The sequence below is a fragment of the Scophthalmus maximus genome, chromosome 10, assembly GCF_022379125.1.
Source record: "Scophthalmus maximus strain ysfricsl-2021 chromosome 10, ASM2237912v1, whole genome shotgun sequence".
Lineage (NCBI taxonomy): Eukaryota > Metazoa > Chordata > Actinopteri > Pleuronectiformes > Scophthalmidae > Scophthalmus > Scophthalmus maximus.
The window spans coordinates 16,411,577-16,428,981 of NC_061524.1; the positions used below are offsets into that span (position 1 = coordinate 16,411,577).

The following is a 17,405-nucleotide window of genomic DNA, read 5'->3' on the forward strand; positions in this document are numbered from 1 at the left end:
AGCGGCTCAGCATATTAACACAGTTAAGAAAGTGGAGGGATTATGACGCCTTAACTATGGCTTACTGTTCATTTAGCATTCATTGTACATATTCTAGATCAATATTATATGTTGTTGCACAAGTAAGTGCTATTTATTATTGAAAGATAAATGGTTAATACATTTCAAGCAAAAAATAAAGCAAAAGAAATATCTGGTTTCAGCTTCTTCAATGTGACATTTGCTTGTATTTGTTTTGCTTTTATCGTGACAATAAGCTGAATATTTTTACTACATTATTACCACGTCTGCTTTAACCTTGTGCCTATAAAGATGTAATTAATGACGCAATGGTTAAAAAACAGTTTACGTAATGCTGAACTGATTAGAGCCTGAAGGACGACAGCTATTCTCACCACCCGCCGCTCTTTTTTCCAGGTGGTGAGTCGCGTCGCTGCGCAGCAGGGCTATGACTTGGACCTGGGCTACAGGTTGCTGGCTGTGTGTGCTGCCAACAGGGACAAATTCACCCCCAAATCCGCAGGTAAGACCCACATGTTTCACTGAAATTCACTGAAAGATGCATGCCCATGCGTCATTGCCATTCACTGCTGGCGACTTGCAAGACAGTGGACAATACGAGGCCCAATCGTTCTTCATGCTCCAAATACTTACTTTTACATGAAATAGCAGAAGTAAAACACATTGCTGTGACTCATAAAGTCATGATCAGATCAGGGATGTTCACCATGCCGTTTGTCTGCTCAGGACATAATTGCACAATAAGCTGCATATTATGTTTTTGTCGCCTTTGGCAAGACACAGAATCTCATAATTAAACTATTGAAAATTTTAATTTGCAAATATTTTCGTTCCTTTCAGAACTTAAAAAAGACAAATAAAACTGTCTGTTAAAGTTAGCATGAATCTGTGGTTTGGACATCTTTGATTTCTTTCTACAAATGGCTGCAACCACAGACATCATGCAGAAAGTCCATAGAGCATTGTAATGTCAGCTATTTTTAGTCCCCCATTAAACATTAATGTGCAATTGAGATGAGCTGTCTGGGTGGTAGCCTCACAAAAACAGTCTGCTCAACGGCCCCTCCACACAAAGCCATGCTCCCATGTGCAGTCCACATACAAAAAGCAAGAAGAGGGGAAGAGCGAGCGGTAATGCCATCCTCAGACATTTTTCTATCAAATCCAATTTCCCCCAGCCCGATCCATTCCTCCCCTCCCCGCCTCAAACAGTCCGGGCAGGAGCGGCCCTGCTCTTGTACATTTGTCAAAGTGAAACGTGCAGAGGTGGCAGTGAGGCGAGAAAGAGATGGATGTGAGGTGCCACTGATACGTGCCCGAACGCTCACTCCGCCCGACAAAGACCCAACAAAGCCGCAGCCATCCAGTCCAGCCACGGTCAAAACCTTTGTTTGGGAGTTACATAAGCGGATGTAGTGACAGTCAAATATTTTGATTCCACTGTCTGATTTCTTTGTTTCTCCGACGAGGCAAACAGACGTCACTTGTTTCATAACAGGAAGAGCGGCGACGGCACTGACAGTAACGGTCTGAAATATTATCCCATAATCCCTCACATGAGCTGCAATGTGTTGCAACGGAATATGCAGAAGGCAGAAATGTATCACTCTCTGTTGTTTTTGTTTCCTTTATGATATGAACATTTGCTCAGGCTGAAATATCCTCTTTCACTCGTGGTGGGAAGTGTCTTGCTTGGGAGGAACTTAAGTGGGCAGACAGACATCAGTGTACAATATTGATTGGTGTGTTTCTCTCTCTGTCTGTGTTCCTGTGTCGGGATAATGTGATTGTTGTCCAGGCACGGCTCGGACTGGCCGGCTGTCTGGGACCAACTGACAGTCGGTATCATCTTCAGGGCCCGCTGATGGTTCTGGGATCTAATAGAAGGACAGAACTGGGTTTTCAGGAAGAGCTGTTTATGCACCGCGGACGAATGGGAAATGTGGTGTGATTATGCACAGTGGGGAGACGTGGGGGCGGGGGCAGCTGTGACTCAGGGTGGGTCTTGCTCACTGAGCATCCGTCTTACTTCCCTCACAAGGACGTCTGTCTGAGGAAGCAGACGTGAGGGCGGCAGAGGAGACGTGATGCACAGTTGTGCACGAATGCATCAACAGAGCGGAGAGGCCTTTTACTGCTCTGTTATCTCCGCCTGTATTTGTGTATTTTCACTGTGTGAGTGTGTGTGTGTGTGTGTGTTTGTGTGTGTGCGCGGGCATGAATGTGTGCCTTAATTGTGCAGCCCCAGCACAATCCTCTGACAGCCTGCGCGGCGACAGAGGGCCGCAAATCTGACACCTGAGAGCCCCGATAAGGGCAGAGGAGTCTGGGATGCTCTCTGGGAAGAGGCAGACTCCTCCGGGGGGAAGAGGCAGACTCTGCGGATCAATCACGCTGACGCTTTCTTTTCGGTGCGTCAGTTAAAGAGGAAATTGATAAATCCATTATGACTATCCTCCTTTGGTAAAAACAGTTTGACAACCAGCGTTGTTGCAAAAATTAAGTTGACGTGTATATATTTCTCCCTGGAAGTTCAAAATCCTCTCATTGCTGCATAGTTTGTGCAAATACAAGTTGATGTAGGTGGCCCAGGAAAAAACTACTAGAGACATAAAAACATTTTCCATATGGCATTTATTGATCATTGTTGTATTCATGAGTTTCTTTTTGCATGCGTTTGTCTGTCACTGTCTTCACCCCAAGTGAGAGAAAGCGCATGAACCAAACTACACATGCCCCCAGTTGCACTCCTCCTGATATATAAAAGAACAAACTGCAACCCCTGCGAGACCTGTCGAGTGAATTGGAGAGATTTTCAGCGACAGCAGGCTGCCACCGATGAGCTGTCTGGAGATTGTGACCCCGCAGTGAGGCCTCCGGGATTAGCGTGTTGCTCTAATCTGGAATCAGCTAGTGAAGAGATTTATCTGCCGTCAGGCGAACTAGCATTAGCACTGTTTACTCTCCGAGCCGGGGAGTAAGCACAGAATTTAATGCTGTTAGCATTCTAACACTGTTACATTCTCTTTACTCTCTTAAAAGATATATATATATATATATATATATATATATTGCCTGATAATATATATATATCAGGCCTATTCCTGATTTTGTTTTTGTCTAGCTGCAAATTCTTCAAATGCTGGGTCTTAAAATCCATTGTGCGATTATGAATCTCCTTAAGAATTAATATTTCCCTCCTAATAATCTGCAGTCTGGTGCGAGCAGGCCTCCAGCCGAGAGGTTCATTAGATAATAGGTGCGCCGCTGCCCCACCAAACACACACACAACCCTGGAGTTCTCCGGCTACTGTGTGCACCAGACAACAAATCAGATTAGCCCCGTAATCTGCCGAGGGTTTTACTGTTTCCTCCCTCAGTGAATCTGCTGGCAATTCTGTCACCAAGTTCATAACAGCTTGTCGTCTCTTTTTGTTAAACATAAGGTCAGATAACAAAGACGGGCTGGGGGCGATAAAACAGTAACAATATGAATCGATATAATACTTACTGTTTGCATTGTGCAAGCACGGTGAGGGGGTATAACACATAGTTGGTGTTTTACCTCAGATTTGTAAGATGATTTGCTTTTAGTATTAGTAGTAGTATTCTCTGCCCATTGAGAAGAGTTTAAAACCATTCAATCAGAAGCAAAAATCAGTCTTGAGTACAAAATAATATGAATGTGACAATTATCGATATCTACTGAAAATACTTTTTATTTAACCTTGGTAACATTTTTACCCCTTCCTTTAATAATCACACAAAATGATCACTGGGACAACTTATCCACTCCTTGTGTGAACTTTCTCACCACTTCTATGTGTGATGTGCCCTCTTTTCTTTTTTTTTTACATTTGAATCAAATGAAAGTAAGTCTCAAGTGATGGTTTTGAATGTGTTTTGTGTTTCAACACGACTTGACACAGTCTGTATTAGAGGAAGCCGCTTCTTGGCACGAGCGCTGCTTTTCTCTGAAAAACTGACTGCAGTCAGTGTTTAAGTCCCACGCAGGTTGCAGCTTGTTGCTCCTCTGTCTCGCTCCAAGAAATAATAATTCACTCATTTATGCTGGCATCGCACGTTAATAGAATTCAGAATCTCTAGTAGTGAATACTGTTTGTTGGGGTTACAAAAAACGAGAGAAAAAAACTGGTGATTCTTAATATCCTTTTCATACACACAAGTAGAACATTGTGTGCGAGAGGGAGCAGTTTCCCATTTGCAGCTGTTTGAGAATGAGTGTTGGAAAAATGATGTAAAAGCTCAACTTTGCTCTGGTTGATAACACCTTACACACGCGATCGCGCGCTGGCACGCACACACACACACACAGGCATTTCCTCTGACAGTAAAAGAAAGTTGAGTTGTCAGCACTCAGTCACTCAACAGAGTGCACCGCACTCGCAGGCCGAACTGGAGTTTCAAATATGGAGAAACAGTCGCTCTGCTGTGTCAACAATGACAGACAACTTCCAGGGTGTGGCTGAAACTCACCCCGTGTCCTGTAAAACACTCACTCACACACAAACACACTCAGGCAGCTCGCAAAACAACCCTAAACCCTAAACTCTCAGAATTCAGCGAGCAGTGCAAGTGGACGAACAACTGCAAATAAGTGCTCCCATTAGACCTTGTGTAGACTCATCCATGCAGTGTTTGAGCGTCTGTACACACACACACACACACACACACACACACACACGTGGTCTCTCTCTCTTCCTCTTGCCTACAGTAGTCTGACATGCTTTCCACCTATGTGTCTCAATTCACTTTCACTTGATTGATTTTCTCACCCCATCTTTCCTTCCATCTTTGAGCTGCGTGTGTCGAACCGGAGGAAGGTGTGGGCATCCTTTTGTTACTGACCCAATCAACCTTACAGACTTTTATATTTAATTACTGCTGAGTAAGAGCAGCGTGCTGAATTATTAACAGGAAACGGCGTTTATTTTTAGAAGGCGGGCCTCTCTCCTCTGACACTCTCTCCGGTGGTTCGCCTCAGATGATGAAACCCCTCTGCAACCCAAAGCCACCCTCAGAAGTTCACGACTGTAAGTTTACGGAAATAAAGCTCACGGGACGATGCTCATTAGGATCACTGCGTTCTGTCGTCTCTGCCTGATTGGGTCCTTTATCACTCGCCACTTAATTGGTTTGGTTTACACAGTTGCAAGCAAATGCATTTTGGTAATTTCCCAGCTGAGCCGCCAGTGCGGTTGTTCTCCAAAACACAGAAGACTTTGTTCTTACCAAAACTGGGCGAGCAAATGATTTAAATCCTGCTTTTGTTCAGGGTTGACTGATCTGGCAACAGCACCTCAGGACTCGAGCACCGTCACCCTCCCCCGACAACCCCCCCCACAGGGGCATTTGACACACCCTTTTCATGTCATATTCCTGCCCAACAATGCCTCCGTTGTGTGTGATTCAAATATGCGTGGGATATTTGCGAATCTGTTGACTGAGTGTGCCCGTCACACGAAAGCCGCACAAAAGACAACTTCCCCTCTGCTGTCACGAGGCCAGTGGGCTTCCCCCACTGCACGGCACATCTTGACGCTCGGGTAAGGCGAGGGAGAGCTATGGCGGTTTTCCCGGTTCTTTCATCCAGATTGTTTATATAATGTCACGTCGGGTTACGTGGAGGCAGGCGGAGAGAGGATGAACTCAGATTCACCCCCCACCCAAACTGTCTCTTCTTTAATTCAGCTGCACTCAAATATTCCGCGAGTCTCTGATGTGTCTTGTTAATTGGATTCACAAAGTGGCCTCCGATGAAGACAGCCAGGTTAGGTCAGGACTCCCCCTCTCTGATAAAACCGATAACTTACCACTTGCCTCACTTTAAAAAAGAAAAAGGATCTTTACGTCGCACTTTCTGCTTCTCCCACTTCCTCTCTCATGCATTGGCTTTCGGCCAGCCTGCATTGCATTTTAAGCTCCACCCATTCATGCAAGTTTTCAGTCTGAGCTCTCAGACTTTTTTCTTCCCCTGGTTTTTCTATTTGTGTGTGTGTGTGTTTGTGTGTCCTCCCTGACAAATGGCAGTCACGTTGCTGGATTATGCATGTGTGAATGTGTGTTTCCGTGTACACTGTCTAACAGCGCAGAGAAACAGGGCAGCGGAGCTCCAGACAGACTAAGCTGAACCCATCAATAACAGCACCTCACAACTGAGGTGAGGAGCCCCCGGAATATCTCGCTTCTCTATCTCCGCTCCTGTTTGTCTGCGTCGGCTCGCTGTCTTTATCTCTTCCCCTCATCCTGCCTCCTCCCTGGCTGTCTCCTCTGCTCCCTCTGTCTATTTCTCTCTCCCTCCCTCCCACTCTGCCTCCCCCCCTCTCACCCCCCTTTCCTTCTGCTGTCTCAAGAGTGTGTTGGAGCCGGTAGCAGGTACAGCAGGAGCCCATTAGTGCGGAGCCCCGCTCTGATTGGATAAGCCGGAGAAAACCGGGAGACTGCCTCTGAATAATTGATGTGCATTGTGCGGACGCCGGACACGGGAAAAAGACAGATCAGAGAGCAAGGGAGGAGGATGAGAGGGGAGCAAATGGAAAGGGAGAGGAAGACAGGAGAGGGGAGAGGAAGTGAAGGAAGAAGGAGTGAGCCAGAGTGAAGGGATATGTGTAGAGAGCGAGAGTGATAAGGTGCAGGCAGGAGGCTCGGGAGCAGAGGAAGCTTCAGGAGTTGCCGCTGGCCTCTGCGGGAACAGGAGCATTTGTGACACTTGAGTCTTTTCTCTGCGCTATGAAGGGAATGAGATGAGATGTGCAGGGACTTTGCTTGGCTCTGGGTAAGCATTAGTGTGTGTGTATGTGTGTGTGCGTGTGTATGCGTGTGTGTGTGTGTGTGTGTGTGTGTGCGTGTGTGTGTGTGTGTGTGTGGTCTAGGTATTACTCATGTTGTGGGGACCTAAATCGGTTATCACAGTCAAAGTATGGGGATTTGTATCTTACACGTCCCCCCAAGTACATTTTTCAAAAGAAGACATGTTTTGAGTGGAGGTTTAATGTTAGGTATAGATTAGGATTAGGGTAAAATTAGGTTTAGATTAGGATTACATTGGGGTTAGGGTTTGGAGTAGCCTTAGAGTTGGGCGAGTAGTTAGTGGTCAAGGTTAGAGTGTGTCTCCAGGAAATGAATGTCAGTCAAGCTATGACCTGTGTGTGTGTGTGTGTGTGTGTGTGTGTGTGTGTGTGTGTGTGTGTGTGTGTGTGTGTGTGTGTGTGTGTGTGTGTGTGTGTGTGTGTGTGTGTGTGTGTGTGTGTGTGTGTGTGCGTGCGTGCGTGCGTGCGTGCGTGCGTGCGTGCGTGCGTGCGTGCGTGCGTGCGTGCGTGCGTGCGTGCGTGCGTGCGCGCGTGCGCGCGTGCCTATTTCTGCACAAAGCTAAGTGGTATGCTGTGAATGCATGCATGGGGAAAAATCATGGAGTGAACTGAGCGGTTGATTCTGGTCAGATGCAGTAATTGTTTTTCTCTTAAACGTGTACACTTTTAGATCATCTACATTCAGAACTATTCTAAAAACAGCTGGGCTCTGACATTGATTTCTGTCTGTTGCCACTGCTGTGATTTAGGCCACATGTGTTCCTGACTGTGTCGTCTGGTGTCCTCCGGCGAAAAGCACTGGCCACTCACACAAGACAGGATCAGCACAGATCAGCTGACCACAGGCTGACCTACATGTTGCTCTCTCATAGGCTTATTTGAGGGGGGGGGGTTGCCTGTGTGCAATGCACAAGCATTGATAATTTCATTTATATGGGCTTTGTGGATCGGGGTTACATGTTATCAAGACTATGCATTAAAAGAGTTATTGCTTAAAGTATCTTTAAAATATTAGCTCCCACAGCGATAGAAGAACAGATGTGGGTTTGCTAGTTTGCATTTAGTTTAGTTGGGCTTGCAAACTCATTTCCATGGTTGCCGAACACAGTTTGCTTGGTGACTCTGCAGCATCATACATTCTACAACTTGTTCCAGTTGATGACAACTAAAGCAGCATGTATCCATGCTGGTGTTAAGAGTGCACGTGTACGTGCATTGATATTTCTATGTCAGGAGAAGATGACCCACTTTTTTCCAGTGTGGATTCTTTTCTCTTTTTTTAAGTTGCTCGCCATGTGCTTGGAGCCAGAGCCAGTCTGCCTGTCTACTCATTAGGAGAGATGAAGGGGGGAGGATGGGTGAGTGTAGTCACAGGAGGACAATGCAGTTAGATGAGTGCACAGAAGGGACTCTTTTTATTTTTTTTGTTCAAATCTGTCCACGGTGTTTCATGTACCTCTTATTGCCAAAGGTGCCTCATGAAGTGAAACAACACTTCCTTCACACAAAATGAGCAAAGGGCACTCAGGCGATCAAAGCGACACCATGTTGCAGGCTATTCAATCAGTGTTTAATCCAACCTGAAGACATCTCAATTAGCAAATTGGCTCTTACAAACAACATAATCCTCCAGTGACCCCAATGTAGAAAATACTAAAACAGAACATGACTTCCAGCGAGCTGCAGCACTTCCTGTTAGCCCGAGCAGGGTGTCAACCGCCCAAACCGGCTGCATCCTCAATCTCACAGCCACGTGCAGCTAACTCTGCCTTCCTCCTTTCTCTCTGGCTCCAACGCTTTCTTTGTATCACTTGCTCTGTGACCTCCTGTGACTGCACTCTGCTCACTTCCCATCAGGCCACTCAGTGACTCATTCATGACATTTGACTTTGAACCGCGTGTGCGCGCGCGCTTGCGCGTCTGTTTTTGCAGTTTGTTTCTGCGTTTCCTGTGAATCATTGCCCTGCTCGACATCCCTCCCTTCTCCCGCCCGAGAGCAAGTGGCCAAGTGGAGTGGGCATTAGGTGTGTTGCAAAAAAGAATTTTCTGCGAGGACAAACTGATGTCAAGTATTGTTAGCGGTGAGTGCGCAGCTCCCTGCGCCCCAGGCGACACATTGCTCTCGCAGGATGTGTTTCAGCAAACACTTGTAAAATTCCTGTACAAGGGTTTTGTCTCGTTAATCACTTCCATATCTGCTCAGCGCTTCAGTCAAAATGTTTTGACATCCTCTCATGGCCACTTCTCAAGAAATTATTCCTTTGCTAGATCACCTGCACCGCTGCCAGAATTCCATCATTTTTTAATCACCATCTTATATTATGAAAGAGCAGCCCTGGGAAATCTTATTTTCTTAAACCCTCCGAATTCTTGATTATGTTTTTCACCCTGGTGATTTCATTGAGGGAACAACAGTGTGAGATGAAAGACGCATTGTGGAAGTTGAGACATGTAGCGTGTCTGCTCATAATTTGGCATGTGATATTTACCAGTCCCCCTGAAGTGGCGGGGAGCTGCGCATGGCTGATAAGAGCTGTTCATTCATAGCGCGCCGTTCTCTGACGTCCTCCCTCTGCCGTGTGAAGCGCTTTACTGCATAAGCACATCTTCACAAAGCGGAGACACTGACTGTTTGTTTGCAGGCTAGCACAGACCTCAGTGTCCATATTTACTTTTCCTTTTTTCCCCAGATTTTTTTGTGTACACATGCTTGTGTCCACATTTCTGCGTGTGAATATGTGTTGCCCCGTTTACTTTTACATGCGTTTGAGTCCAGCTGTGCGTATTTGCTGCGTGGCTCCGGTGTGCAATAATGGCCGCGTGATCGAAATGTAGTGATCGCCGTGACAGCTCCCTGATACAGATGTGTAAAGGTCGTGACCTCAGGCTCAGTACTGTAAGCAGGACGTGTTGACTCACAGTGCGTCTGATGCAGATATTCCAGCACAGGATGTAGGTCAGATCCATAGGTCAGTGCCAGAACGCCTGTCACAACAAATGTACCCACAGAGAAACCTGCAGTGCTGTGGAACCAGCGTGTCATGCCACTTTGTACGGGGACACAAAATGAATACAATATCAAGTGATGAACAGAGGCAGCATTTTGACGTGTAAAAGTGCTTTGGGGTTATAGATCATTTTGAAACAGAAACTACATTGTATACAAAGGAGAGACCTGAGCGTCCTAGTGCGTGTCCATTGTTGTCCCTGACTTCTTACATAACAGCACACAAACTGAGTGTCTGACTCCTGAGAAAGACCATTCAAAGCTGCTATAAATACTGTGCTAAGAAATGTTAATCTCTGTAGTGGTTCTCAACCGAGTTCACTTTGAGTAGGCACGCCCCAGAGTACATGAAAAAAATGTAACAGATTGTGTTTGTTTTTTTTGGTTCATGTGTGTTGCCCCCCCTCCACCCCCCCACTTCATATTTGACCAGAGCTCCGACATTTCGCACCTTCAGCCAGATCGACTGTAGTCGCCACAACTGCATTATGTTTGGTGTTCATGCTGATTCTAATAACTCTGCCCGTTTATAAAAATGTGTAATTTGAACCCCACAGAAACCAGCACCTGCAGGAGATGTCAGAGTGACTCAGGTAGAGCTACCCTCCCTTCTGGGCTGCACCATCTCTTTGGCTTGTGACCCACACACACATCCCGGGGGAGGAGGGGATCTGCCCTCTCCTTCCATCTCCACCTACCCTTTGTCTAGCATCCCTCCATCCACCCCCCCCCACCCCACCCCCACCCTCCGTCCTCCGTCCTCATGCCTGGTGCACTGCCAGAGTATTCTGTCAAACCAGGCAGATGAGACGACTGCATTGTTTGACAATGCCCAAAAAAATTGTAAAAGACAGTTGAATTTTTAAAAAAAGTGACACAAAAGAACACATTTTGAGTTCGAGGCTGTCTCACATTAAAGGCCTGGTTTCGTTTGAGTGTGATTTCTTACACGGAGCTGTCTCTCTGCAGGGCACGTCGGAGTTGTTCTGCCTCCAAGCTGTTGAGACTAAAGCCCATTAGATATGCTCTTCTCCTGGAAGAAGTTTGCTGAACAGAAAGGGGGCAGGACGGGGGATATCATTGACTGCTTTAAATTGCTTCCATTACACTTCTGCAAAAAGCATGACTTTTAATTTTTTATTTCAGAGGATTTTATATCCCCTCCATATTTGTCTTTTTTCATAATATTTTGCAGCCACAAGCACACGCCTACCTGCCAGTGTTTTACCTATACCTCTGCTTTCGATGTCAATTGTTAATTGCTTCTATTTTTTTGTCATCATCCCACACGTCGTCTCAGAAGGCTTCTATGTCAAGTGCTACAGTGTTTATGCTCAGAAAGTGTAGTGTGTTCTCCTTCATCTATGTTGTGATTAACAAAACCTCAGTAGAGCTGCATGCGCGGCATCACATGTCTCCGTCGCAGCGTGAACAGTGTTGATGATCGGAATTTGGCGTGACAGCCAGATCTGTGGTCATTTCGGGACCAGAGGTGATGTGACGTTGTACAGTTGGAAGACAGGGCTATGCATTTCCATCTGACAATTTATCTTATATATTCAGACCAATTAAATCGTGCACTATTTGGTCTTGCAGAATGTGACGAACTTAAATATGCGCAAACCAAACTAGTCTGCTATATAACTGAGCGTACGAGTGGTTTACTTTGCCTCAGGGTCGCGGTGAATGTAGTAGTTCATGCAGTCACAAGAAAGATACTCTCTCTCCACTCTGTTTTGCAAAACTCCTTCAGCACCATTCATTGACTTCCAATCCTCGCTTTTTTATCATCAGCCAAACGAATGAGGCTCTAACGGTCCAATGTACCATCGCCTTTACAAAAAAGTTTCTTGGCTTTAGCACCGAAAACATAACTTTTGAAAAGAACACATTGCTGTTGCCATATCAGTATTGTGATATGGCTGCAAAGAGTTCTTAGGAGGAAACTTGATGAACTTCACCCGTGCTGAATTTCACTGGAGAAAAGAAAAACTTTTCTCCAAGAAAAACTTTTCTCCAGAGCACTCTGATCAAAGTTTTGAAAACTTGATGACAAACTGTCCTGCTTTCTCCCTCATATTTGATTTGGGAAAGCAACATGCAACGGCTGCAATGCAAGGACTTTGGTACACAATATGTAAATAAATAAACAATATATTTATATATCAAAGTTAGCTGATCGCTTAGTGAAATGTCCCATGTAAGTTTTTGAGCTATATAAACAGAACCCCACATCAGCATCAACACAAAAAGTAATGTAAAATGTACACAAACAGATATTTCAATATTCATACAAATTCATTTCAATTGGTCATACCATTTATGCTGTGTCCCATTCCAATGTTCCATTTTTTCCCGCAGTTCTTTTAAATCTGTTTTCTTTGAGCCTCATAAGAAATGTCAACACTACCCATAACAAAAACACTGTGGACAATGTCCCGCCACTGTTGCTGTTTTGGAGAAATTACATTGATCCAGTTTCTCGTAATGGCGTTCTCACTATCTGCCTCAAGTAAAACCTTAGTCAAGTGTAGATCTTCATATATCACAACATGTGTTCCCAAGATACATGGGCAGGTGTTTGGCATTTTACATCCCCAAAAATAAACTTTTTTAAACAACTGCATTAACATTTTGTTATTATAAACTTATCTTTGTGCAGTTCCCGTGGCCGGGCAGCCTCAGCTGCTCCCACACGGCCCCCAACGGCGTCGTCTCCTGCGTTCAATCTCAGTTCAGTTTGTGCCTCACACATTTCAGACCATTCTTCCTCTGGTATTCGCGTATTTAACTTCTCGTTTTGCTTTTATGTCGAGTGTCGACTCCTGCTCACTTTGTAGAAAGCATAGATCATTGATTGAGAAAGTTTGATTTGGCTCTGTAATGTCTCTTTATTATCTTCTTCAATATCTAAAAAAAACTGCGTTGTTTTTGAGACGATATTTTTTAAATCTTGGAAGCTCATTAAATTCTCTATTTTCCAGAAACTGAACCTTTTTTGGGCCCATTCGTTGAACAGTGGATCGTACACCCCTGGCTTCAACTTGGAGTTAAATGCATGCCTTTATTTCTTAAATATTTTTTTTACTGTAGCATTCCATATTTCCAATGCAAATGCTACTTTTGGCTCAATAACATCTGTTGTCTCCCAGCAACATCTGAGTCTGGTGACCCCTGTATCTCACTTTTTCTTTTTGTCATGATTCATAGTCAGGTCTACAGCAACAAGCCAGGGGTCTGAGGTGACGGTCAGTGGTATTTGACTCTGCCAGATGGCAGGATACAAACAACAGGAAGTGAGACGATGTTATCACAGACAACACTACATGCACACTACATCGACGGAATGTGAAAAGTTTTGTACTGGTCCCTAATGTGTACAAACCAAATAACCACATTTATGCTGACATTCAGTATGTGACCTGTGCTTGGTGGGCTCTGCCGCCACTTTTGAGGATGTTGTGAGTGACAAAAGGTCTCCTAGCTGCCTTGCCAAGGGGCACGGCAGCTCATGGAGAGGCGAGGTTGTAACAAAGTGGCTTCACCGTCGTGCGGCTAAACTGAGTTATGTTGGGGAGTAGAGAGTGAGCAATCTGTCGTGATGCAACTGGCAAATGATATGCTCGCTAGCAGAAGGCTTCTGCCACACGCAGACGCACAGACGCAGATGCTCGCACACACGCGGCACTGTCAGAGTTCATCGCAATTAGCATTGGGGTTTCCTTGTAAAGGAGGACTTGTACACACACTCTGTCATTAGTTAATGGGCCTTGCAGCCTGTTACCGCGGCTCACTCTCCCTCCCTGCTGCTCCCGGAGGGGCGGAGGTGAGGCGCGAATGAGCCAGGGTTCCTGCGATCAGTCGGCTGTACGGCATTAAATACACCCCGAGTGAGGAGGGCCCATATGTCTCCGGGCATTACTCCATAAAGGGCCACCACTTCTGAGAAATGGAGGTGTTCGCGGGGGGAGGTTGTGAAATCAGCTTACGCTCGGTGCTCCTCTCTCCGCTGGCGGAGGACAGAGTGGACCACTTGTTAGCACACAAGGCCCAAGACACCTCGACACAACAACCCAGCTTCAAGACAGTCTGCAGACAGTCGCCCCTGAGCAATAACTGTGCTTAAGCCATGTATCGAAATTATTTTATCTTCTCGCGCAGTGGCCCTGATCGCATCCTGACCCCTCTGCCAGCGGGTCAAGGGTGAAAACAGTGAGATTAGTCAACATAAAGTCAATTAGTGGATTTTTAATGGGATCAACGGCAGCTTCTCTCAAAACCAGGGAGATGCATATTTCCTGTCTCCAACCAGCAAGGTCCCGTCTCTGTATTCTATCATGTAATTTCCCATATTCAAAGATAGAGACGTGTGCTACTTTAAAGATGTAAAAAAAACAAACAAAAAAAATTAATGTTACTTCCAACTGACTTGTCCTTAAGGCTCCTGCAGGCAGAAGCACTTATTTCAAGCTGTAATATTATTTTGTCACCTCAGTGCTGGTGAAAGCACCTTATGCTGTAGCTGATATGTCTCTAATTTCTTACCTGACAGTAAACCGTCGTGTCAACACTTGCCTATTCATTTCGGTAAAGCGCTGATGAGCTGCAGAGCTGCCGCTTGATCCTCTTGATATCCAGTGTTGAGGCAAAGTCGGGCTAAACTCACTTATTTTATCATTCCAAGTGCACACGCAGAGACATGAGGAAAACATCCCCGAGTTCACCCCGCTCTGTGTGAAGAGCAGAACTGGTATCGTTTCCCAAAAAACCCGAGCTGATCTCTTTGATCTCGCCTGTTGAGAATTTGCTCATCGCGGAGCAAAGTTAACATTTTATGATGTTGTAAATCAACCTTGGATTAGACACTCGCGGGATTCGGCTCACAGCGATCCAACTCGGCATCACGCAATCATGTTCGTCCGTCCCTTTTGTTTCGTTTTTTTTTACACTCTGCATAGTTGTAATAAGCATTGTGGATATTTTCTCTGACCGCGGAAGTTGCTGATGTTGAGACAGTGCAGTGAATGAGACTTTTAACGACGAACCTATGACCGTGACTCGTTTCCAGCGGGTAGCTCTTCGGTAGAAAGTGTGTGACTTGAGGCCTTGGTGTGAATGACACAGGAATAAATGGAAATATGAAAGAGGTGAAACAAGAGATTGTATTTAGGCCGCTTTATGTTTTCGTTGGCTGGATTCCATCAGTGTAAAGTAAAAAAAACAAAAACGACATTAATAATAGTTTAGACAGATGGATCAGAAAAGTGTTAGAGCTGTCAACAGAAAACAGTCCTGATAGGAATGTGGGTGTGTGGAGTGTGTGTGAAGGGTATTTACGCAGACTTGAAGACACGAAGTGAGAGAAGTGTGGCAGCGTAGTTGCGTGTATGTGATGGTGTTGGCAGGGGTGAAAACAAGGTCATGCACACTGACTGTACCAAACTCGCTAAATATGCACGATACCCAGAGCGGTACCAGGCTCTATTATGAATGACTGCTTCCTCGGCAGCTTGTTAGATTCGGTGGCTTGTGGCCACACTGATACGATAAGTCACCGCCGCTCTCCTTCTCCCTCTCCACCTCCCTCAGTGTGACTCCATCACTTGTGCTCGTAGCCGATCTTTAGGTCTAAATGGTGGGTTGCCAGTTGCAGAGACGGCCCCTCCGTGTGGAGGTGGTGATTTACTGGGGAGATAAGCTCTGCGTAATGGCAGGGTGGAATAATTCCTCTTTAACCAGGAGGCTTGGCTCTCTCCACCCTCCAGAAGAAAACGTTACCACCCCTCTCTTCTTTCACTTCTCTCCTCTTCTTCTTTTGCTCGCCTTTTCTCAATTGTCACTTGTCAGGTCCAGATAGTATCATTCAGAAATTAAAATATAGACAGTATATAATGATGTCCAGGTTAGTGCTCAAACCATGATTTTATTTTATTTGACATTTCATACATTTGTTGTCTGTGGTCTTTGTGAATTTTCATCAATTGCGTTGACAAGTTCGCCGTCACCCACGATCTTGAAAACCCCAAACCTGGTGTCAGCGCTTCCTAAAAGCTGGTGTAACTGGGTCTACAGAGCCAAAAATAGCTTCTTAAATTATTCAATTAGATGCTGAACACTACAACCTTCCTTTTTTGAAATCGAAGCTCGACTAAACAACTTTCTACGCTACGCGGTGTGTTTGAACGAGCTGCGCAACTCTGATTGATTCAAGAAAGACAAGTTGATGGGCACTGGGGGGAGAAATGATAAATTGCTACATCATTAGCACAAGAAAAACACAGCCCAATCCATTGTCTTTATTGAGAGGATGAGAAGGCTGCACAGTCCTGAGAGATCTGAGACTAACACGGGAAGTCTGGAGATGATTACAGTGCTGGTGTTGAGTGGAGGAAGTGGAGGAGAGTGAAAATATGACAGTTTCTCACTTGCTGCAAAGATCATATCTGTAAACCCGATCGCTCTTGTCTCTGTGTGCTGCTCACGCCTCATTTCAGTCCGTCCCGTCTCTGTGGTAAGCTACAGTTGACATTTTACACTCCAGGTAGAGAATTTCACTGTTGTGCAATCCACACAGTCAAACGATCGCTGAAGGTTTGTTGAGTTAGGCCGCCCCCTTGAGGTTGAAGCAGCAACTTCAGGCTGAATGGCTCTGGACGCAAGTAAACAATTCAGTATACTGACACCAGACAGTAAATGTATTCACTCGATTGTCAAATGTGTTATAAACAAAGTTTCTCATTGTGATCATTCACACACAAGAAGCGTAAACATGTACTTGATGTGTGTGTCTGTGTGTGTGTGTTTGCAGAAAAGAAACTGACGCGTGTGCATATGTGTTTGTCTGTCTTGTGTGTTTTCCCTGCAGCCCTGCTGTCGTCGTGGTGCGAGGAGCTGGGTCGCCTCCTCCTGCTGCGTCACCAGAAGAACAGGCAGAACGAACCGCAAGGAAAAGTCCCCATGCAGCCCAGCATGAGCAGCATGAAGCCCGGCCTCACGCACAGGTCAGTGGGCCGTCTACTCTCACAGTAAAACCCATATTATCAATTTACTGCTTTACCCATTCACCATTGAAATTAAGCTTTTTTTCCCTGATAAATCTTATACTTTCAATTGACTCTTTTTTTTATTATTCATTCATTTTTGTTATTATTAGATTTTCATAATAGCGCCACCATAGAGTAGATTCTCCAGGGCACAGTGGTTTTCCCCCTGGTGAGTTTTTTGGCAATCGTTTGCAATGTTTTTCATTTATACTGTAACAAAATACATCTGCAAAAAACTACCAGGAACTTTTGTTCCCCTTTTTTGTCCATCCATCTGGAAATGTGACATTACAGACAAAAGTAAGAGGAAATCAAACACCAAAAGAAAGTGTTGAAGCTGCCAAATCAAACAGAATTAGTACCTGCCAATATTTTTCCCTAGCTTTTTTACAAGTTAGCTGATGCATTCTCCACAACCCAGTGAACAAAAAAAATGTTTTAAAGTTAACTAAGGTTCAATTAGTTATGATGCAAAAGTGGTTCAGTCTTTGTCGAGGGCTGATC

General features: G+C 45.1%; 1 protein-coding gene across 11 annotated transcripts in view; it reads left to right on the forward strand.

The window, feature by feature from the left end:
• zmiz1a (zinc finger, MIZ-type containing 1a) overlaps positions 1-17,405 on the forward strand; it is a 97,682-nt gene that overhangs the window by 70,971 nt on the left and 9,306 nt on the right. For 5 of the 11 annotated variants that reach the window (XM_047335276.1, XM_047335272.1, XM_047335274.1 and 2 more), the window contains 3 exons: positions 418-523; positions 10,416-10,451; positions 16,724-16,859. In XM_047335276.1, coding sequence (XP_047191232.1) covers positions 418-523; positions 10,416-10,451; positions 16,724-16,859 — 278 coding nt within the window. Of the gene's footprint in view, positions 1-417; positions 524-5,564; positions 5,589-5,886; positions 6,203-6,447; positions 6,818-10,415; positions 10,452-16,723; positions 16,860-17,405 lie in introns of those variants that run through there. The other 6 variants (XM_047335279.1, XM_047335280.1, XM_035605807.2 and 3 more) reach the window with 6 other exon arrangements.